The 24,310-nt window shown below is 38.0% G+C and overlaps 1 protein-coding gene across 4 annotated transcripts in view; it reads right to left on the reverse strand.

Moving 5' to 3' along the window:
• Positions 1-24,310, reverse strand: part of zfyve26 (zinc finger, FYVE domain containing 26) — a 30,748-nt gene that overhangs the window by 2,806 nt on the left and 3,632 nt on the right. The window contains exons 5-36 of one of the 4 annotated variants that reach the window (XM_067420677.1): positions 23,448-23,572; positions 21,181-21,345; positions 20,825-20,913; positions 20,172-20,305; positions 19,896-20,087; positions 16,970-17,545; positions 16,519-16,689; positions 16,288-16,439; positions 15,851-16,094; positions 15,448-15,711; positions 15,262-15,372; positions 15,007-15,177; positions 14,563-14,799; positions 13,722-13,827; positions 12,788-13,632; positions 11,526-11,722; positions 11,082-11,186; positions 10,077-10,199; positions 9,039-9,212; positions 8,703-8,952; positions 8,460-8,552; positions 6,888-7,057; positions 6,653-6,786; positions 5,034-5,062; positions 4,761-4,897; positions 4,418-4,638; positions 3,673-3,820; positions 3,238-3,447; positions 2,939-3,154; positions 1,822-2,019; positions 1,535-1,731; positions 1,205-1,364 (exon numbers count right to left, since the gene is read on the reverse strand). In XM_067420677.1, the coding sequence (XP_067276778.1) occupies positions 1,205-1,364; positions 1,535-1,731; positions 1,822-2,019; positions 2,939-3,154; positions 3,238-3,447; positions 3,673-3,820; positions 4,418-4,638; positions 4,761-4,897; positions 5,034-5,062; positions 6,653-6,786; positions 6,888-7,057; positions 8,460-8,552; positions 8,703-8,952; positions 9,039-9,212; positions 10,077-10,199; positions 11,082-11,186; positions 11,526-11,722; positions 12,788-13,632; positions 13,722-13,827; positions 14,563-14,799; positions 15,007-15,177; positions 15,262-15,372; positions 15,448-15,711; positions 15,851-16,094; positions 16,288-16,439; positions 16,519-16,689; positions 16,970-17,545; positions 19,896-20,087; positions 20,172-20,305; positions 20,825-20,913; positions 21,181-21,345; positions 23,448-23,572 (6,344 nt within the window). Of the gene's footprint in view, positions 1-1,204; positions 1,365-1,534; positions 1,732-1,821; positions 2,020-2,938; positions 3,155-3,237; positions 3,448-3,672; positions 3,821-4,417; positions 4,639-4,760; positions 4,898-5,033; positions 5,063-6,652; positions 6,787-6,887; positions 7,058-8,459; positions 8,553-8,702; positions 8,953-9,038; positions 9,213-10,076; positions 10,200-11,081; positions 11,187-11,525; positions 11,723-12,787; positions 13,633-13,721; positions 13,828-14,562; positions 14,800-15,006; positions 15,178-15,252; positions 15,373-15,447; positions 15,712-15,850; positions 16,095-16,287; positions 16,440-16,518; positions 16,690-16,969; positions 17,546-19,895; positions 20,088-20,171; positions 20,306-20,824; positions 20,914-21,180; positions 21,346-23,447; positions 23,573-24,310 lie in introns of all 4 variants that reach the window. The other 3 variants (XM_067420676.1, XM_067420675.1, XM_067420674.1) reach the window with 3 other exon arrangements.

The raw sequence follows: 24,310 nt of genomic DNA on the forward strand, positions 1-24,310 counted from the left end.
TTATTTTAAACAGATTTCATCTATAGTCTCTGTTAGATTTATTCCACATTGCACTGTCAACCAGTTTTGACTACTGTATGTACACTACTTTAAAAGTTTGAAATCAATCAGATTTATTTTTGAAGGAAACCAATATTTTTATTCAGCAATGATGTATTAATTGATCAAAAGTGACAAATCATTTTTAACATTGGAAAAGTCTTTACCATTTCAAATAAATGCTATTCTTTTGAACTTTCTATTCAGCAAAGATTCCTGAAAAAAAATGTATCGATGTTTCCACAAAAATATTAGGGAGCAGCATGACATTTACAACATTGATATTAATAATATTAATAAATGTTTCTTGAGCACCATCAGCATATTAGAATGATTTTAAAAGGATCATGTGACAACTGAAGAGAAATTATGCTGAATATTCAGCTTTGCCATTCCAGCCATGAATTACATTTTAAAATACAAGAGTTAAAAAAAAAAATGGAATAAATGGATAGATATTTGGCACAGACTAGATCTAGTAGCATAAGTGTAAACAGCAAAAAAAAAATTGCCGCCATCTGCAGTTGGGCCACTTGCAAATGTGGCTCTAAATTGGATACATACATCTCCAATTAAGAGAATAAAGTCATGCTGTAGTGTAAAATGCAACCTTAGAGTACAGCACTTAAAGCATGAGGTGCAGTTTAAATGTTAGGAAATAGGATTTTTTTCAGTTAATGTTAATACCACTGCTTCTGTTTCAGTATTCTGTTCAGTTAATGCTATTAACCACATGCATAAAGTATCTCTTTCCCTACAAAAAGCATTATGCACACACTTTTAGTCTTGCGTGATTCAAAACAAGCATTCAGCTCACGCAATCAGCTCAAACTGACATGTTTGGAATCTATTCAGGGAAATACTTACAGTTAAACACTTACAAAGAGAATATACAAACATAAAACAAATCAATAAATGTTTTTTCTTTTCTGGTCTATTTTAATCATCAAATAGTTTATTGAAAGTTTATTTTTTTCACTTATTTTCATTTGAATAGATATGCACCATTACCTCCCTCCACTCAGATTGATTCTCTCTCATTAGCGAAGATGTCAAGAACTGAAGTCTTAAATGCAACTTAAGGTGTGCTTTACCCGTAGAGCATTTAATCTAGTTCTAAGAAAATACCAAACTGTAAACAGAAGAGCATGTTTTCCTCGCTCACCTTGCAGGCTACGTCCACCTTCATGGGGCTGTTTCCAAACAGAGTGGGTGGGCCACTGTTCCCTGTGGGGACGGGGCCTACAGCTGTCTTGGATGGTGAACTTTCACAGCGGTGTAAGAAGCGTGTCACTTCCAACTGCAGCTCGATTGTGTGTACATGTCTGCAACATATACGTTCTGTTACCACAGCGAAACAGCCCAAAGCCAAAATAATGAGGAACTTCAGTATTCCAGTATTTGACTATGTTATTATACATAATGAAATTAAATAGTATTTAATTATATTACTGTGTATAGTATAGTACTGTTTAATTTCCCCTTCTTTTAATACCTTGAGACATCAGTGGAGCTCATTTTCTTCCTGAAAGAGGAGCTGTGTGATTTCCTGCGGCTCTGTTGTTCCTGCAGGTAAGTTCTCAGGTGCTCTTTGGCTCGGATCAGCCAGCGCTGCTGTTCTCCCAGCTGCAGGTAGGACTTAGCACCATGTGAAAAGAAGCGGATGCATGTCATAGCGGCACGAACGTGATCCTACAAAGAGAGAGGAGAAATGTATTAACAGCATGCCGCTGCTGACCTTATAGAGAGAGAGGAGAGAACGCGTGTATGTGTTTTAAGTACCATCATGAACTGCTGAAGTTGATAGAGAGAGTGATAGTGTCCCCTGCGCTGCAGTAACTGACAGGCTGAAAGAAGGTAACAGCCCCACGTCTCCAGTGTGGGGTCCAGAGTTTCTAACAGACCCTGCAATGTGCCCAATCGCCCACGTTCAAGACAGGGCTGAAAGATGCCCTCCAGAAACACATCCTCTGAACACTTCTAGAAACAGACAGACAGAGACAAAGAGAGAAACTATAAACAATGTGTGTCAAAAGTTTGGAAACTTTACACATTTTTTATGTTTTTGAAAGAAGTATCTTATGCTCAACAAGGCTGCATTTACTTAATGAAAAATGCAGTAAAAACAGTAATATTGTGAAATATTATTACAATTTAAAGTAATTGTTTTCTATTTTAATAAACTTTAAATGTATTCCTGTAATGGCAAAACTGAATTTCCAGCATAATTACTCCAGTCTTCAGTATCACATGATCCTTCAGAAATGATTTGGTGCTTAAGAAATATTTATTATTTGTATATTTACAATTCTGTTGAAAATGTGGTACAATTATTTTTCCAGATTTTTTGATGAATAGAAAATTCAAAAGAACTTTTAAAATGTATTTAAAATGTTTTCATTTATTTGAAATATACATTATAAAATGTCTTTACGGTCACATTTGTTCAAATGAATGCATCCTTGCTGAATACTTAAAAAAAAATATATATATATATATATATAGTTGATAATAAATGTGCAAATTGTCACCTTGGCATTATAAGGTTCTATCCAAAGTCCCTTTAAGACAAGTCAACAAGGCGGCCATCTTTGAAACGCCTCTCAGGCATGCAAATGCAGCTCCTATCTCTTTGAATGGTGAATCATCAAATTCTCCAAAACCAAGCTTACAATACAATTTCATATTTGAAATCACCAAATTAAATCTGACAACAACGGTCTCAAAAATTTAGATTCTAAATGCTCGAATCATAATAACGGAAAAAAAAGTTATTGCGTATGCGCAATCCTCAAAATTATGACAGAGATTATGTGAAAAACGATATTTAGACAAAAATGTCAGATAAAACCTTATAATACCAAGGTGGCGAAATGTAAAAGTGCTCTGTTTGCAGAACCTTGCTGTGTATGTGGGTTAGTGCGTCTCTCAGGCAGTCGTGGCGCAGGTAAAAACTGATGAGGCTTAAGTGTGTGCCGTAAGTGAGCAGGTAAAACAGACACTCCTGATAGTAGCCAGACCGCTGAACTTTGCTCTCTGCGCAATCTAGAGGAGCAGAATCAGACAGAGCCTCTTCCAGCTCGCGCAAAGAGGCCAAGATGTCCTCATCCACTGTCTATATCAAAAACACACACAATGTGTTTAGAAACACCTTGTAAGGAAAGTCAAGAATCATTTAGGGTCTGGGTGTAGCGTTACCGTGCTTAGAGTAGGTTTGACTGTGGACTCCAGGTGCTGAACGATCTCCTGCAGAAGTCTCACTCCATGGTTTAGCTGGTTCCGATCTACTGGTGCTTTCAGACAGCGGGCAAACTTCTCTCTTGCCCCGCTCAGACTTCCAGCCTTCAAAGAAGCCATACCCCACGCCTGCCAAACCCCGCTTGGGTCCAGTCCACTCTTAGTCGACACCTGAGCATTATAAACAAAAGCAGATGAAACCCCAAATCAAGATGTGAGACTAGATGAGTAATTGCTATTTTGTGCCAGTTTCATTCACTTTCGCTTGCTGGAAAATACAGTCATGAACATTCTGCCTAAAATCGGCTTTTGTGTTCCATGGATGCAAGAAAATCCTGAGTATTTGTTTGTCATTAATTGAACTATTACTTCTGAATCTTGAGGAAACAGTCTCACCTCCACAGCCAGCTGGTAGTGTTCGGCCTCTAGCAGCTGGTTACGCAGGCGCGTCACTGCAGTTGTTTCCTGAATATCGTCCAGAGATGGAATGTATTTGTAGTTTGCACTGACCAGGATCTTCAACACATCCACTTTACTGATGTAGCTATGAATTTATGAATTGAAGACAAGTGAAATAAAAATATATTACCATTCAAAAGTTTGGGGTCAGTAAAGTAAAAAAAAAAAAAAAATACAATAAATATAAAAAACCTTTATACAAAATAAGGAAGCATTAAATGGATCAAAAATGAGAGTAAAGACATGTAATGTTCATTTCAACTTCCCATGGATTAAAGAATCCTGAAAAAAAATATTGTTTCCACAAAATACTAAGCAGCACAATATAAATATGTAAAATGTGAAATGTTTGTGAAATATGTGAAATGTTTCTTGAGAAGGCAAATCAGCATTTTAGAATGATTTCTGAAGGATCATGTGACAGAGTAATGATGCTGAAAACTCAGCTTTGCAATCAATGGAATAAATTAATTGTTAAAATATATTCAAATAGAAAACAGCTATTTTAAATTGTAATAATGTTTCATAATTTTGTTACTGTATTTTTGATCAAGTAAATGCAACCTGGTTGAGAAAAGGTGACTGACTTACCAACTTAATTCTCTGACTCACAGTTTATGCTTTTAAAATTAAAATGCAAAACAGATATTACGTTCAGATTACACAAGTAAAGGTGTCTTACCTGTCGCAGAGTGCCGGCTCTTGGGTGCATCCAGCGTTTACAAACATAAGTTTGGCACTGAACAGCAGCTGCCGCATCACATCTGTCAGCAGACGCGCATCCACCTCGGGATTGGTCAGTTTGCGAGAAAGTAAGCGACACTGGCCAATCAACTGCTCCCCGCAGGCTGCGTGATCACTGTGTAGAGTCAGTATAGCGACACACAGGGATGCGCTGGGTGCCTATAACACACAGTGTGACCATTTTTTAGAAATATAAATGAAAACACAAAAGAGATTTCTTTTACTGTCATTCTTTAAAAAACAAGCACTTGTTCAGCTCCATTGTGAGTATAGAATCACACCTGTTCATAGTAGAACTCGCTCTTCAGCTGCTGGTTCTCTGCTGGGTTTGGACTCAGGCGATACTGCTTTCTTGGAACCTCAGGCAGACTGAGAACCCCATTCAGGACTCCATCAATGGATGCAGGGCTGCCAGCTACTAAGAAAAGTTTAGTTTATAATCTTGTAGTCATCATCTGAGTAAAGGCATCAATGTTTTGCCATTCAGATAGAAGATATGGAAACCTCATGAGAAAAAAATGTGTAAATGACGACTCGAACAGAAACATGTTTACCTTCTTCCTGATCAAGCTCCTCATCTGAGCTGCAATAAACAACAAAAGAGAAAACGTCACTTAAAAACTATGATTAGAGTAAGAAGTATACATTTTTCAGCTATGTTACAACTTGGAATGAAATCATATAAAAACTACGTTTTGATTCCTCTTAATGATTCTGGTTCCTTAAATGGTGAAAAAAAGAAAGAAATATACTACAGAGTATGATTTTTTCAAATGTTTTGAAAGAAATCTATTATGCTCATCAAGGTTGCATTTATATGATTATAAAAAATACAGTAAAACTGTAAAAGTAGGAAATATTTTTAAAAGAATTCTATTTTCATACATTTTAAAACACTGAAAATTGAAAACAGTTGTGGCACTTAATATTTTTGTGTAAAGCGTGATTTTTAGGATTCTCTGATTAATAGAAAGTTCAAAAGAACAGCATATATTTTAAATATAAATTGAATGTTACTTAAAAAAAAAAGCATCCTTACTGAATAAAATGCATTTAATTATTTCCAAAAAGAAATTGTTATTATTCTGTTATTATTCAGATCACTATAGATATTCTTCTTACCCAAACCCTTACCTAATAGTCCAATATAAATATACTATGGTCAACTAATACTTTATACTAAAGAGAAAATTTAGATAATACTCTTAAAACAATTCTTGACAAGAATTTTCAGTCTTTTTAAAGGTGGCAAAAATGCAATCCCATATTTGGAATATGCATTGTTAAATACACATTGTCATATAACTGCCTTTTTTTATTTTTTATAATGTTGTTTTCTGAGGTCAACTAATGACATTTGTATGGTTTTTACATTCAAAAACATCATAACTAATAAGTAAAGGCTATTTTCTAAATAGGTTTTAAGGCTCTTTTCAAAATGCTGGGTTTTGATGGGCGTGCCCACTGGTGACTTGGAAGTAAACGCCCACAGCTAGGATTGGATAAGAATTGCATATTTAATATACTGTCATATCTATGGCCCTGTCAGTTCAGTTCACATGAGGGAGGGGTTGTTCTGAAAGCGGCAACTGGAATAATTCAAGTACGTCTTTATCAAACAAACACAATGATTTATTTCTCATCCACCTGCGATTGATTGGACTTATTTTTGTATTACATAGCCCGCACGATAGTTCGATATAACCGTGAACCGCACACACGCGCGCCCTTTAAATATCAAGTCAAGAGAGAGAGAATAGCAGACAGCGTTGGGCTTTTGCAAGTTCCACAACCAGGAATAGTGCAATATCTTGCTATATTCTTCGGCATGTTTACTGCTGCTGGCTAGCGCAGTCTGAGCGGCTCCATGAGTCGATGGGCAGGGCTACTGAATTACACGTGCTTATTATTCTGTAGAGGCAGTGTTTTGTCAGTCGATGACATCAAGATGCAAACACGATCGTTTTCTGGGCTTGGTGTCTATAAAAGCTTTTCTTTGACTAACAAGGACGTTTTCAGCTCTGAAACTTAGAGGATATTACCATGACCTTTTATATACCAAAAGCTCAAGGGAAAGTTGATTTCTCAATTCAGCACTCCTTTAACATCTACAAGTTCTGTAGCCTTTGTGCACATCTGAAATATGCTATAGGCATGTGCGCATCAGTCTTACTCTGTGTGGAAGAAGTTGTAGCATTGGTCACAGACTCTGACAGGCTCTTCAGAGCCCTCTATAGCCATCTTCCTGCTGGAGCAGGAATGACACACCAGCCTGCCACAGCGTCTGCAATGGTGTCGTCTGTTAAACTGACACAGGATAAGGTTTATGTTAAGACTCAAATTCTTAAAGAGATGCCTAACTCACAGAATCTTATTCAAACCCCATCTCATACTCTTGTCTCTCTTACCATGGTGAATCTCTCCCTCTGGCAGACCATACATATATGCTGTTTGTGGTCTGGGATCCAGTCCTTGCGGTCAGGGGTTTTCTCCGGAGGGGTGAAAGGTGTGGCTAGCTGCCGGATCTTCTTCCCACTGGGGCGTCTCTCACTGGAAGGTGTGTGCATGGGTGTGCTGCCTGAAAAAAATGTATGCAGGCATGACTTCTAAACTAAACTTTGAGGTTATCAGAATTATGTTAACAATAAGCATCTGCAGTGTACTGAGACAGAAGGCACAAATATAAGAAATATTTACTGGAAAGCAGTCTTGCTATTTACTATGTGAATGGCCCCCTTAAGCTGAAATACATCTTTTGCCCAGATTTGCACAGTTTTCTGAAAAAAGTAAGCCAAAAGTGGATGGTAGGTTTTGGACGTGTGGATCCATGCACACTTTACCAGCTAACATTCCCCACAACCCATTGCGCTTTGGAGGAGAATTCGGTTCAGAACTACAAACATGAATAAAAAGTGTTAAAACGTGTCCAGCGGTTAACTAGAGAGGTTTAGATAAAGGGGTTTGAGTGATTAATAAATCAACATTTTACCTGATAAAAAAATATTTGTTATCCTTGTTATATTTCATCTGCAGAAATAATGTAAACTTTAAACAAAATATATATTTTTTTAAGTTTGGGCAATAACTTTTAAATGCAAAAATATGAGGAGATTTCTCCGCATTAAAGATCCATGAGTGGTAGATCAACATGCTACTTCATTTCTGCAATACGGTAGGAATTAAATGTGGAGGATATAGGTATACATATTTTACAGTGACATGAAGGATGCTCGTAACTATGCAACAGATCGTCCGTTAAAAGCATACTCAATTTTATGACAAGATAGTATGTCCCAAAGCTTGTTCTGCTACACACACAAAAGTACGTAATTTTTCTTTACAAAAAGAGTACATACTTTTAAGGCGTAGTATAAGTAGGTGAATTGGGACGCAACATTACTCTCTGGCAAACTATATGCTAATTAAACCCTCACTCCACCTGGTGTTAAAAAATATTCTAAAGCCGATTTTAGAACACGCACTGCATCCAATATGGAATATTTCCCTACTATATAGTACACAAAAAACAGTACACCAACAGAGTAGTATTTTCAAATAGACAGTATTCGAAAAGTACCCAGATGAACTACTACTTTGCTGAGATTTTGAAGTGCGCATTCGATGTACTGAGAGCTTCGACTTCTCCAGATTGAAAATCGGATCAAAAATTTGGGCAAAAGTCATGTAGCGTATTCCAGCACTTAGGAATGACTTGCAAGTCTGTTAGTGTGTGATACTCAGTTGTTAAGTGCATGATGCCCAGTTTTTCTCTGTAACCAAATAGTGAGTCTGTGATGCGTAGTGTTTTAAAATCTGCCCCAATTCAAATAGTGTGTATGTCCAGCTTTCAGTGCCACATACTTATCTATTTTAATATTATCAGTAATTAAAAACACGATGTCCCCCTAGTGCTGTTACTTGCTAAATGGGGTGTGGCTGAGAAGGAAAAGGGTGGTCCATGAAAAAGGTGTAGCTTATACCTGTTGATGGAGGAGGGGTGTGGCTTGGAGAAGGTGGGCAGCTCTCTTGGGCTGGACACTGCAGAAATGCATCCTGCAGACTAATGACAGAGTCTGAGACAGAAGAAGAGAGGGATATAAATAGATTAGTGAAAACAACAATGCTTCATATAATTTTCTCAAACCTCTAACAAAAAGAATTAAAAGAAATGTTTGTAATCAGCTAGAAATATAGTAATTAATTGATCCATTGCTCCAACTCACCAGAACGTGACCACTCTCTGGGTGCATAAGGAAAATCAAGAGCCTTTCGGGCGTAATCTGCCAGCAGGGTGTCAATGTGTTGGTTGGTGATGCCAGCGTCCTGAGCCGGCAGAAGGCTCCGTAGAGTGCTGATGGCAACAGTGGCCCAGTCTACCTTCAGATTCATCAGTAACTGCTCCAGCATGAGAAGCGGATCAGACAGCAGGGAAAAATAATCCTGACGAGATGCTTCCGGCAAAGTCAGCAGAACCTGCAACAGGTACACACTATTGTGTCGAGATTATTTCTTTTGGCAAGTGAATCAATGAGTTATTTGATTAGGTCAAACATTGTTACCTTTGACCCAAGGTGCAGGGCATGGATGTGGCGTCTCCGAGCAAGGGTCATCTGACTCTGGAAGTGAAGGGTGAGGTAATCTGACAGGAAATGGCAGGCAGCCAATCCAGGTCTTCGATCCAGGGCTTGCTCGCTAACCTCCAAACCCATCGAATCAGAAAGAGCTTCTAAAAGCTGAGAGAGACATGGAGCAAAGTCTTTCACAATCTTTTTGTTTGAGAAGAGCTTTACAAAGCAAATCAGGAAGTCAAACTGCATTTAGCTGCAAAAAGTGTGGGAAAGTTTTTTTTTTTTTTTTTAAGAAATGTATACTTTTATTCAGCAAGGATGCATTAAATTGATCAAACGTGACAGTAAAGTAATTTAAATCAGAATGTAAAAAAATATTTATATTTCAAATGAATGCTGTTCTTTTTAACTTTCTATTCATTGAAGAATCCTGGAAAAAACTACCACAGTTTCATCAAAAATATTAAGCAGCACGTTGAAACAGTTTAAATATTGATGATAATAAATTCCGTCCTCCATTCTATGACTTTCTGACATTCTATAAGACCAAGGTCCAGACTCTGTCTAAATTTGCCCATTGGCCTCTCTCTATCATGGCCTCCTAATAAGCCCCATATACTGATTGGCTTCATCACCCGGTGGTGGTCAAGGAGATTCTCCCCTTCTATATGTAAAGAGTACCCAGAAAAAGAGCTGTATAAAATGAAACAAATTATTAAATGTTTCTTGAGCACCAAATCAACATATTTGTATTATGATTTCTGAAAGATCATGTGACAGTAAACACTGCATTAATAATGCTGAAATAAATAAATTACATTTTAAAATGCATATTAAAATAGAAAAAAGTTATTTTCACATAGTGATTTTTACTGTATTTTCTGATTAATTAAATGCAACCCTGATGCACACAAAACTAGTTTAAAAAAATCAATAGACCCCAAACTTTTGAATGGTAGTGTACAGTATATGCTTTACAATACAATCACATGCTTCTTTACTCAAATTGAGTGCCAACAAAACACACACCTGGAAAGCATCTTCTGTGTGATTCTGTTCTAGGAGGTATAGCAGGTGTTCAGTCTGTAGCTGCATTCGAGACTGATCAGAAACTGAATACAGCTGCACCCACTGGCCACACAACTCAAACTCCTGAAAAGACACAAATTATGTTACTGACTGCAGGGTATAAATTAGTTCTGCTCTGCATCTGTGCTTATTATATTATTATGCTCTTATTAAAATAACACTTTTGGTTTGATGTAAAGAGCTGCAGATATACAGCAGGGTCACTGTATTGGACAAGGAAGCATAACAGGTTACCAAAATCCTTAACCCCCTCCATTTCACACAGAATGACTTAAATGTTACCCAAATTCACTCTAATCTTCTGTTTTTTACTCTGGAAAGAATTTTGATCTGAAGTAAACAGCTGCAGACATACACCAAGGTCACCAAATCTACTATCAAATTTCATAAACTTTTTTGCTACCTTGTTGAATTTATTGACCATATCCGAAAATCTCTTAGTTTTCACACAGAGTATAATGCACAGGTGCACTAAGAATACACATAGTATGAAATTACTAACTTACATTAAGTGGCATCATTTATAATTAAACCAACTAGCACTTGTGATGGCCTAAAGCTCATAAAGTGAACGTAGTCCTGGGTCTTCACGCAGTTGAGATTTTCAGTAACACAGCAGTTCAAGCATTTTTCAGAATATTTAATTTGAACAAAGACTTTGATACACAAATATCAGCATGTTAGGGTCTGCCTATTGTTGTTATTGGAAATAAGTTTACCCTGCAAGCGCCAATCTGGAAGCCAGAAAAACAAAAGTGTTAAAAATGCTAATTGTCCACATATTGCTGATATAGTTCTGTTATTACTGCAATTTAAACATCATTTAGATGCAACCGGATATCTAAGTGACAGCTCTGAGTGACACCTATTTTCATACAAAACTCATTTGTACTAATAATTTCGAGATAGTGTTTTTTTTTATTTTTTATGGTTCTGTAGTCTCACCCTGGCCTCCAACATTAGACTGAATACAGAATCAGGATTCTTTGTAGACTCCTCCCTCAACTCCTGCCACGTCTCGCATGGCAACGGTGGCTGCAAACTCAGCATCTAAACAACAAAATGATGTCATCAGCCACCTTCTAAAATATGCCTATTACATTTGTGTGCATATGTGTGCATAAACTGGCACTGATTGCAATCTGAAAACATAACAGTAATTTTAGCCTCTGTCTGGAGCTTATAAATACAGACGACAGACGATAAAGATGACAGTATAAAAGCTTTTTTCTTGTCAATGCATGCTGACATGTTTATGCACATCAAAGAGTCTTTAAGATTTTTTTTAATTATGGCAATGTAGTAACACCTAAAAATACAAGCAAACTGCAAAACAGACTTCCTTTTGCCAAAAGAGGTTTCAGAAGAGAATTGCTGTGTCAGACTGACCCGCTGGTACATGTCCAGCTCCTGTTTCCTCTGCTGAATCTGCTCTCGTAGAGGATCCTGGGTGTTCTGGTCACTGAGACAGAATTGCAGCAACTCTAAACAGTGTTGTAAAGGCCAGCGGTCCAAACCCTGCAGAACCACACGTCCACGCAGCTCCCAGTCCCTTACACGAAACAACTGCTCCACATTGCTGCTTTCTTTACAAAAAGACATAGTTACCTGTTAAACATCCTTATTAATAATAGTAAATTAATATAATAATAAATTAATATCCTCTTGTCAAAGAGAATTTTCTATTTTTACCCACTCAAAAAAACACATTTTATAAGCTGCACATTAATCCTTCCCTCAGGTCATTTTGACCGGAAAATTAAAAAACACCAGAGTGGTCCAAGACCCTAGGACTTTTGTTGCACGTGAACCATATATACACTAAAACAATTTGACTGGATTCAAGGAGTTTTGTGGTTGAAATGTAAAAATGTTACAAATCCTTCCTTCATGGGTCAATTTTTACCCCTATAGGAATGAATGCAAGATTATAATTTTTTCACAAGATGTCAACAAAGACAACCGATGTAAAATATTTTATGCATGATATTGTGTTATTTTAAATTTAATTTGAACAAATGTGAATAATTTACTTAAATTATTGCTTATCTATTATTTATTGATAAAAATCTAATCATTTACAGGTGAATAAAAAAAAATATTTTAAAAAAATGGACCAAAAAAATGAAGTATAATTTTAGGACTTTGGGTCATTTTTACCCGCGAGGGAAGGATTAAAGTCAGCTGTCAGAATGAAATGTAAATTCACTCTATTTTCTTAATGTAGATTATATATCTTATCATGAAAAATTAATCCATGCAAAGTATATGTTTTGATTTTAATTTAATTTTTAAAAAAATAATAATAATAACTGGAAACGTATTCAGGACTTCCATCATTTAATCCAGTTACCCCCCTGCTTTATACTGACCCCCCATCCCACATTTTTAAATAATCCATTTAAATCCCAACATGGATGAAAATATGTCCCTACTTTTCGTTTTATAATGACTTTAATACCACTAACCTAAGATAGTGAATAGAGATAATACAGACAAAAAGAATAACCTTGCAGTTACAGGTCACTAAAATGTCACAAAACCCAGAACAGAATAGACTAAATTAGTATCTTTGTTTTACATAAAGGTATTTTTGTCACAGTCAATCCCTGATTCTGTTGCAGGTACTGTAAATCTGAGAGAAATCTTACCTTGCAGAGCAGCGCATGCTAGTAGTTTGTCCCGGAGGGCCCCCTCCTGGCTGCAGGGTTGTGCATAAAGCTCTAGGAGCTCTAAGGCTCTGTTCAGATCGCTACTGTTTAGGGATTGCTGGAATGCGTCAGCAGCCATTGCTTGCGCTACATTGCCCTGCAGGCCAGAAAACAGCATTCCCACCACGGGCTTCCCACAAAGAGCCATCCCAAGACCTTGTTCTGCTTCCAACGAGACCCCCAGAACTGGCTCAGCCATGGACCGCAAGTACATTCTCAGGATAGGGAAGTTTTTAAGCAGGGCTTCGCCTTCTCTTGAGATCTGGTCTCCGTCCAAAACTGCCTCTTTACGCCCAGATCCACGAAAATATGAAGGCAAGCCTGACCAGCCGGAGGAAGTTGCCCGAATCACCCCACCCCGACTGGCGCTGAGGCAGGCCAGGGCGGCAACAAGAGGGGAACGGGATTTCAGAAAAGACAGCGCAGATGGAGTGAGGAGAAAAGAAGAAGGAGGACATGAAGGCGGTGAGGGCGGAGAGGTGGAGAGGCTGGTGGATGTAGCAGATGTGTCCTCCACTGAGACCTCAGACTCAGAGCTGGGGTCAGAGGTTGTGGCAAGGTCAGAGAGGTCGAGGGAAGGGACACACTCCTGAGCATGCTGCTGGAAAATTGAGGCAATGCTGGCCGGGCAGAACGCTCCACCGCTGAGCCCTGTGATGCTCGGTTGCACCTGAGAAAAGGTCGTAGCTCTAGAATCCCAGAGAGGGAGAGTTTCACAGCAGCGCTGAACTACAACTTGTTGCACACTTAAATTCAACTGCTCCTGCTGCAAGAGAGAAAGAACCCTGCAAAGAGAAAAGGATATGACTGAATATAAATGTTTGTACATTTGTGAAGTCCAGCACTTTCAGAAAGACCTAAGATCCTTCCTTACCTGTCAGGTGACACCTGTCTGTCAAACACAAGGAGAGAGAGAAGCTGGCTAGGCGACTGAAGCAACAGTAAAAGAGGATTTCCCAGTTTCACCTCCATGGATTGATCTGAGATCAGATCACAAATATCAGACTCAGAGCTCTTAAAGGCACATTTCACCCAAAAATGAACATTTTGTCATTTACTTTCCTTTAAGTTGTTCCAAGCCTGTATGAGTTTCTTTCTTCTGCTGAACACAAAAGATGATATTTTGAAGAATACTTGTAACCAAGCAGATAGAGCAACCATTGACTACCATAGTAGGGAAAAAATACTAGGGTAGTCAGTGGTTGCTCTATCTGCTTTGCTACAAACATTCTTCAAAATATCTTCTTTTGTGTTCAGCAGAAGAAAGAAGCTCATAGAGGTTTGGAACAACTTGAGGGAGTAAATGATGACAGACCTTTTAATTTTTAGGTAAACTATCACTTTAAAGGTTTAGTTCACCCAAAAAATGAAAATTCTGTCATTAATTACTAACCCTCACAGTGTTCCAAACCCATAAGACCTTAGTTCATCTTCAGAACACAAATGAAAAGAGCTCTCTGACCCCTCCAGAACAACTCGTGCATACGTCGTGGGGGTTACATGACAAGTGTCGGGCCAATAGTAAGATAACGTTCTGGAAGTACTGCACAGAGAGCTCTCGGATTTCATCTGAATATCTTAATTTGTGTTCCGAAGATAAACAAAGGTTTTATGGGTTTGGAATGACATGAGGATGAGTAATTAATGACAGAATTTTGGGTTGAACATAGACATGAAATTTGAAGTGTTCTGTTTATTGGTATTTTTGGTCTTACCCTCTGACCACATACTGCGCACGAGTACTGAAGCCAGCACGTTGACGTAATCAAAGAAGCTGCGTATGTAATCTGGTCTGCCAGGGGCGCTGTCAGGCTCAAACAGGCAGAGCTGGTCAAGAAAGTGTAGGAGTTGTTTCATAGCAGTTCGTACCGGGTGGGAATCCAGTTCAGACTGCCTGAGACCAGCCTGTTCAGCCAGCGCTGTCAGGAGAGAACTCCCCACTAGAGCGTCTACTGCATGGGAACCAAAATTAATAATTCAACTCAAAGGGGTCACGCTATAGAAAACTAAGAATTAAAAAGCCCCTCCCTATTTACTGAAATAAGCTGAAAAAAAATCTGTCAATGCAAATCCATGAACAAAAAAAAAAGTTTTCAGTGTCCCATAAAGTTTCAGGGCATGCTGAAACAAAAACAATGGCTAGCTCACTTTGCTAGTACCTGAGGTGTTGGTGGCAGAGGTCAGGGTTTGAAGCGTGACCTCCAAGCGCTGATACAGGTTTAGACGGGAGGCGATACTCTCTTCTGTTAGAGTTAAATGACAAGACAGCAGCACTTCTTGGGCGCTACAGCCAAAGGGGCTGTAAACAGCATTCTCCTCCCCATTAGAGTCTAGAGAAAGTAAAACGTTAAAATATAGAGGTTATATAATGTTTAACTAAAAAAATGTGTGTGGATACTTCAGACCTGTTTTACTTGTGCCTTTGCTGACGGAGGTTCTGTTAAGGACCTTGCTGATTTGTTGCAGTACTGAAGGGAAGCCTCTAATACCGATGGCGTGAGGAACCTTTGCATCAACTCGTACACCTACGGTAGGGACAATAAGTCAACAGGCCTCAGCAACAAGGACGGCCCAAATAAAGCTAATTGATGTAATCTCACCTCTGGCCTCCAGAAAGCCGCTGAGTCTTCTCTCCGCAGTCTCAAGCAGTTGCCGTGAAGTTTTCCACAGTTGGCACTGACAGCAGGCGAGGTCAAAGGCCGCCATAGCTGCAGGGCTCAACTCTTCCACCAGTGGTCGCACAAGGTCTGGGGAGTCTAGAGAGCACTGAGAGAGCCAGTAGCTGTCTTCTAGACAAGGTATCGGCCGGCTCGGGGTACTAAGTAAACGATCAGCCACATCAGAAATGGAATAAAAAGCTATGCCTGAGGGAAGAAAGATAGCAAAGAGGCACACTTTCACAAGGCACACTTTACTCTTTTAAGGGGTTAGCCGCAAGAAATTATAACATTATAGAAATATTCTTAAGAATTTTTTGTATGTGTGTGTGTGTGTATTAAATACCTGCAGCTGCTGCACTCCCAATACTCTTGAGTGTTAATCTGCTGCTGCTGCCCATTCTGGTCCTGCTCCCTGAAGCAACACCCAGGGTGCCCAGACCCTCTGAAGATGAGGATGATGAAGAAAGTGACTGGCTCTCTATCTTCTGTTCCACCTGAGCCAGCTCGTTCAGAACCTCCCGGTACCGGTCCATAAAGACCAGTTCACCTGCACACTCAGAGTTCTCCAAACCGTACATTGCAATCACCTAATAAACAAACATAACACAATCCCATACCATTTAAAAGCCCCAAAACATGCCTCTGAAACAACACTGACAAATGAGTAGGCTCACAAAGCATTAGTGCAGAAAGTGCTAAAAAAAATATTCTTAACAGACATTCACTTTGCCAAAATCATCTCTCTGGTGTGTTATGTTAGGAAATGACATCATATCTCACTTGCTGGGCCTCTATGTAGTTGCCTCTGCGTATGCATGCGATGAGGAGGGACTCAGGAGGGGAGAGCATCGCAGGAACAAGCCAGCTGTGAGGTCCACCACACGGACACGCTTCACTTCCGTGGCACGATGCACCAGCACACACACCACCATCTGCAAGGCAACATGACCAATCATCAACAATGTAGTGGGAAAAGCTTTTGTAAGTGTGTGTGTGTGTGCGTGAACAGACCTGAGGTACTAGTGCTGACCTCCCCATTCTGTCTTTCGGATGACACATGACGTTCAGAGCGATGCCGGTGGTTTTTTCTCTTCCTCCGAACACCTGAATTGCTGCTGCTGCTACCCTGGCGTTTCAGAGGAAGTGCTGGACTGGGGAGAGGAGATGGGAGGTACAAGCCATCTATAAACACAAACACACACACACACACACACGTAAATACAAATACTACTGGTCAAAAGTTTACAGTTTATATTTTTGGTTATTTGGTGCTCAAGAAACATTATTATCTTTTCAATGTTGAAAACAGTTGTGCTGCTTAATCATGATTTTTTTAATGATTCTAGATAAATAGAAAGTTCAAAAGAACCTTTTGTAACATTACACATGTCTTATACGGTCACTTTTGATCAAAATAAAAACTTGCAGTATGAATATCAAAATCCTCCATAATATTGCTCACCATTCCCATTGCCATGGTTACTAGTAACAATCTGCAGTCTCCATTGAGCCTCTGCTGTGTATTTAGACAATCTCTGTAACCGGGTGCTGAACGTTTCCACGGTAACGGAACATCCAAGACTCTCTGCCAACTCCAGATCACCCGCAAGCGCCCTGCCGTCCTCCTGCCCAACCCCACACACACCCTCCAAGCCCTCCCTCACCAGCCGTAGAATGCGCTCCATCACACTCAGATCCACCAGAAAACCCCGACACCCTGATGTCAGATGGCCCAGTTCAGGGTTTCTCTGCTCAGACTCTCCATACTGGACCTCTTCCTTCAATCCTTCCATCTTGCCAACATTTTCTACTTTTAAGTTGCTCTCTGTCATACTCACACCTTTGGTACTGTTTGTAATTCTTTCAGTGTCTGTCTGGGTGCCTGTGCTAGCCTGATCTGTTTGTGGGCTGAAGTCAGTGTCGGACAGGAAGAGGAGGGAGAAAATGTTCTCCAAGAGCTCCAAACGGAATAATGCTGGAACAGCTTCTAGGTACAGCTGACATTCCGATAGGTAGTGCTGTAACAAATCAGAGCATCCTGGGAAGTGTAAGGAATGAAAGAAAAATTAAATCATCACCTTTTGATTGTCCAATTTTTTAATAAAACATAGTTCAGGGTGGAAATTTCTATCTTGCAAAAAGTGGTGCAATGATATATATATATATCATGGTACAGAAACATTTACCAAATATCTGCACCATAGAATTTAGTAAATTATTGAAACTATAATAAAAAATAAAAACCTAAACAATACCATTGAATCTCTCAAAAATATGTTATATTTTTATTCAAATATATATTTTATATATATATATATATATATATATATATATATATATATATATATATATATATATATATATATATATATATATATATATATACACACACACACACACACACACACAAAAGACAAATTATATACTGTACACATGCAAATATTTCTTAAATGTATACGTGTGTGTGTTTATTTATATATACATAATAGACACACATGTATTATGTATTATATAAATACAAACTTTTATTTTGGATGTGATTAATCACAATTAATTTTTCCCCAGCACTAAAGTTGTGATTAAATTGTATTTTTGCTCACTAAATGAGAAAATTAAATGGAAAGATCATGTTAAATTCACTTTTAATGTGTGCAATGTTTTTAACTGGTATAGTGTACAGTCTTGTTCAAAATAATAGCAGTACAATGTGACTAACCAGAATAATCAAGGTTTTTCGTATATTTTTTTATTGCTACGTGGCAAACAAGTTACCAGTAGGTTCAGTAGATTCTCGGAAAAAAAAAGAGACCCAGCATTCATGATATGCACGCTCTTAAGGCTGTGCAATTGGGCAATTAGTTGAATTAGTTGAAAGGGGTGTGTTCAAAAAAATAGCAGTGTGGCATTCAATCACTGAGGTCATCAATTTTGTGAAGAAACAGGTGTGAATCAGGTGGCCCCTATTTAAGGATGAAGCCAACACTTGTTGAACATGCATTTGAAAGCTGAGGAAAATGGGTCGTTCAAGACATTGTTCAGAAGAACAGCGTACTTTAATTAAAAAGTTGATTAGAGGGGAAAACCTATAAAGAGGTGCAAAAAATGATAGGCTGTTCAGCTAAAATGATCTCCAATGCCTTAAAATGGAGAGCAAAACCAGAGAGACGTGGAAGAAAACGGAAGACAACCATCAAAATGGATAGAAGAATAACCAGAATGGCAAAGGCTCAGCCAATGATCACCTCCAGGATGATCAAAGACAGTCTGGAGTTACCTGTAAGTACTGTGACAGTTAGAAGACGTCTGTGTGAAGCTAATCTATTTTCAAGAATCCCCCGCAAAGTCCCTCTGTTAAAAAAAAGGCATGTGCAGAAGAGGTTACAATTTGCCAAAGAACACATCAACTGGCCTAAAGAGAAATGGAGGAACATTTTGTGGACTGATGAGAGTAAAATTGTTCTTTTTGGGTCCAAGGGCCACAGGCAGTTTGTGAGACGACCCCCAAACTCTGAATTCAAGCCACAGTACACAGTGAAGACAGTGAAGCATGGAGGTGCAAGCATCATGATATGGGCATGTTTCTCCTACTATGGTGTTGGGCCTATTTATCGCATACCAGGGATCATGGATCAGTTTGCATATGTTAAAATACTTGAAGAGGTCATGTTGCCCTATGCTGAAGAGGACATGCCCTTGAAATGGTTGTTTCAACAAGACAATGACCCAAAACACACTAGTAAACGGGCAAAGTCTTGGTTCCAAACCAACAAAATTAATGTTATGGAGTGGCCAGCCCAATCTCCAGACCTTAATCCAATTGAGAACTTTTGGGGTGATATCAAAAATGCTGTTTCTGAAGCAAAACCAAGAAATGTGAATGAATTGTGGAATGTTGTTAAAGAATCATGGAGTGGAATAACAGCTGAGAGGTGCCACAAGTTGGTTGACTCCATGCCACACAGATGTCAAGCAGTTTTAAAAAACTGTGGTCATACAACTAAATATTAGTTTAGTGATTCACAGGATTGAAAAAAAAAATGTTTGTACAAAATAGTTTTGAGTTTGTACAGTCAAAGGTAGACACTGCTATTTTTTTGAACACACCCCTTTCAACTAATTGCCCAATTGCACAGCCTTAAGAGCGTGCATATCATGAATGCTGGGTCTTGTTTGTTTTCTGACAATCTACTGAACCTACTGGTAACTTGTTTGCCACGTAGCAATAAAAAATATACTAAAAACCTTGATTATTCTGGTTAGTCACATTGTACTGCTATTATTTTGAACAAGACTGTATATTATCAAGGGGTTATTCAGGTTGATATAACAATGGGAGCAGACAAAAAAAAACATTTTGTTTTCCTAGAGGAAAAAAGCAGCACGGTCACCTTCAGCTGGCACCTCCCCCTGCCCCGCCTCTGTCTGCTGCTTATGCTGAGGCACACAGTCCAGGCAGCCGGTGTGCATGTGTGCGTTCACACAGATGGCATACAAAGCATACTTCATGGCACAGAAACCTCGAAACAGAGTAATGTTTCGCTGGACAGAGCAGTTGGGTGATTCCACTAATGAAGGATCTCCTACAAATGAGAAACATAGATGTAAATGTTTAGCAGATATGTGTGAATGTAAATGAACCCAGTGTGACAGCGTGATTCTTATACCTGTGCTTTGCAGTAGCTCAAGCACTCTGTGCTCCTCATACTTGGCCAACGGTGTCAGGCAGTGCAGAACATACAAGGCAGAGTGATGGTCCAGCATGTGTAAGTGACTCAGCAAGGAATCATGGGATATCCCTCTGTGTAAGTATGCATACCAGTGAACAAAAAAACTAAATACATACTCTACATTTCAATGGTTGATTTTTTTTCCACAAAGAAGCTTTAAATTGAAGTGACAATTAAGGCATTTATAATGTTACAAAGGATTTCTATTTCAAATAAATCCTCCTTTGAACATTCTATTAATAAAAAAATCCTGAAAAAAATGTCAAATGTTTTCAACATTAATAACAAGAAATGCCATCAAATTAGCATATTAGAATGATTCATTAGATTCCTGAAAGATCAACTTTACTATCACTGGACTAAATAAAATATAATTTATATTAAAAATAGTAAACTCTTATTTTTAATTGAAATAATATTTTACAATATTACTGTTTTTACTGTATTTTTGATCAAATAAATCTAGCCTTGGTGGGCATAAGACACTTCTTAATTAAAAAAATCTTATCAACCACCAACTTTGGTGAACAAATAGCTATTCATCCAAAAAGGGAAATTATTTAATGTAAAAATGTAGTGTTTTAACTCACGGATTGTTCTGATCGCACCATTCCAGCACAGCAAGTTGAGAGGACAGAGTGCAGGCTAACTCACTCAATACTGAATCAGTGGTCTGGGGCTACAGAGAGAAAGAAATAAAGAGGCTTATTTTTTCCTTTACACACACATGTACATACGCTAATGTGTAATTATTCACATGACACATAATTAAACAGTCTTTGTGTTTTTTTATAAACCAAGATACTGCGTAGTTGTAATAAGTGCTTTTTAAGTGTTTAATATTTTTGAGCAACTATTCGTTTGCAACATCAGTCTAATATTGTTTTCATACATATATCAAAGAAATATCTGTCTTAGTGGGTCAATCAAATATCTGGCTGCTAACCTGTTGGTGATGCAGGACTTTAAGAAGGGTCTTGGCAGAATCCAGGCTTTGACAATGCATCCAGCCCAGCAACAACAAGAGGCGGGACAAAGGCTGAAACTCAGTCTGCAATAGTGTTTCCAGTTTGGAGAATTCCTCCCTCTTAATGAGATCTAAACCGGTAAGCTGCAAACAACAGAAGATGGATCACTGGAACTATACCACTAAAGGAAAGTTTGTGCTGCTTGTTTTATCTACACACTTTTATAAACAACGTTCCCTCTAAGCTGTGCATGTGGGCGGCCATGCAGAAAGAGTAAAATGCAGCGCAGAGGACAGACAAATGCAAAATGTGGGGGGAAATCAATTTGATTGTTGTAGTTTAAATAAGGAATAACTGCAGTGCTCTGTTCAACTGCTATAGAGTTAGAATCTGTGAATGAGACTTACAGGTTTCATAGAAAGAGAATGATGTAGCCAAATCAGTCACTGTAAGAATACTGTCATGTTTGCAGTCCAAATAGCTCAATATGAGAGGCAACATGAAATGCAAAGACATGTGAAATAAAACATCATGTTTTAAAGAAGTATGGCTTGACTGAGTGGTGGAAATAACCGATGATGGGCACAGAATAGTAACAAAACTGAGACATTTACAGTTACACCCACTACAAGTATAGCATGAACTCTTAAAATACCTCGGTAACACATCAGTCTAAATAGATGTGTGTGTGGTTTGGGTTTCAGGGATGTTTAGATAACTATAATACAGTTGTTGGCTTTACTTGAATATATTTAGCAATTAGATCCATTTAATTAGTGTTGTTTTTTAAAGCAAATAAATAAATATTATATATATATATATATATATATATATATATATATATATATATATATATATATATATATATATATATATATATATATATATATATATTATATATATATATATATACCTAATAAAGAATTGATCTCACAGGGGGATTGTTTAGGGATCCTTGCCATTAAAAATTTTGAAAACCCCTTATGAAAAAACTTCTTATGAATTTGGGAAATTCATAAGTAGTAAACAAACATTTATTTTGATAGTTTAATGCTGCCTGTAGCCAACAATTAACTGTATAAAAACACATTATGGTCACTCTAAACCATCTCAGTGTAATGTTTTTCATTTTATATTATATTATTATAAAGATTTAACTGTCCTGACTCTTGGAGAGATTTTTTATATAATTTCTTGGTAAAGACTTGTACAGTTAAAAGCTCTGTAACAATTCTCAGTCAACCTAAAATGTGCTTAATTTAGTGACTTCTGAATTAACTGCTTTTTTGTTTATATATATATATATATATATATATATATATATATATATATATATATATATATATATATATATATATATATATATATATATATATATGATTTAATATAAGACCAAGTTACAGTAAGGTTCAAATAAAATAGGAATTTTATATAGAAAATAGAAAATAAAAGTTACAACTGCATGAAGAAACCATTTTTTGTGTTTATGTACAATGTAAAAAAGGTATAAAAGTATACAGGTATAAAAAAAGTTTTTGCTCATTTAACCAATATGTACGCCCAATGGAGAAAAATTTTGCTCACATGAAAAAAAAATTCATGAGAGCATTGTTTATACATGTTTTGTTTTTGTTTTGTTTTTTGTTTTTGTTTTTTTGTTTGTTTGGTTTTTTTTTTGGGGGGGGGGGGGGGGGGGGGGTTAAGAACAAAACTTTATTAAGTTAGCCTAACTGACCAAGTATAAGACATTAGACAGAGTAGCAATGTTTCCATCCAAATAGGGGTAGGCGATATGAACAAATTCTTATCACGATGGATGGATGGATGGATGGATGGATGGATGGATGGATGGATGGATGGATGGATGGATGGATGGATGGATGGATGGATGGATAGATGTTAACTGAGTATTTGACTTATACTTTTTTTTATACATACTTGAGTAAAAGTATACAGTACTACATGTTTAATGTAATTAAGTATTAAATAATATTCAATATGAAATGTATTGCAGTAAAAAGTAAAATATTGTTTTGGAATGCTGTGAAGTAAAAGTTTTCCCAACAAGAACACTGATAAAGTACATACACATATACAAAATTACTTTGAAAGCAAAAAATAATTCAATACTGTCTGCCTCTGAACATAGCTAGTGGTGATAATGCAGAAAAAGATTAAAAAATTACATTTTAATGATGCAGACACTTATTTGCAGGCTACTGTATGCCTGATTGTGTACACCTACCAAGACCTGCTCAAGAAAGTGCTTTCCACTGCTCAAACACTCAAAGTAAATGGCTTTCCACACCAAACGCTTGTCGCCATGACAGCACAGGCCAAGCATGACCCTTTCCAGATCAGGCAAGTCGACTAGAAGGGAATAGAGATGAGTTTTACACATGCATCAAAACCACAAACAATGATGTCTGCTCAAAAAAAATTATATCACATGCAAATGGTGTGACAACTGAGAACATTTGGGGGGGAACTAAAACCACATGAGCAGAAGTGTGAAAAGTCTAAAGTAATAGAGGTGGCAAAAATACTGTCTGTCTTCACTTCCTTAAAACATGGCACACAAGGTGAAACCCATTCCAGCTTTTTGGGTCCATGTTAGTCACTTTTCCATCATAGGGCCAAACCGTTCTCGTTGCTTAACCGTTTAAATACAACTGGAACCATTCGGCAAGACAGTGGAAAAGCAGCTACTGATCATTAACAAAACAGACAACTCTATTAGCCAGCAGCCATATCACCCTGTAGCCCAAGACTGGTTTCCCACTAAAGCTAAGCAGGGCTGAGCCTGGTCAGTACCTGGATGGGAGACCAACTGGGAAAAACCAGGTAGCTGCTGGTAGAGGTGTTAGTGAGGCCAGCAGGGGGCGCTCACCCTGTGGTCTTTGTGGGTCCTAATGCCCCAGTATAGTGATGGGGACACTATACTGTCAATGAGTGCCGTCCTTCGGATGAGACGTTAAACCGAGGTCCCGACTCTCTGTGGTCGTTAAAAATCCCAGGATGTCCTTCGATAAAGAGTAGGGGTGTAACCCCGGCATCCTGGCCAAATTTGCCCATTGGCCTCTGTCCATCATGGCCTCCTAATAATCC

This window comes from Pseudorasbora parva, chromosome 17, assembly GCF_024679245.1.
Source record: "Pseudorasbora parva isolate DD20220531a chromosome 17, ASM2467924v1, whole genome shotgun sequence".
NCBI lineage: Eukaryota > Metazoa > Chordata > Actinopteri > Cypriniformes > Gobionidae > Pseudorasbora > Pseudorasbora parva.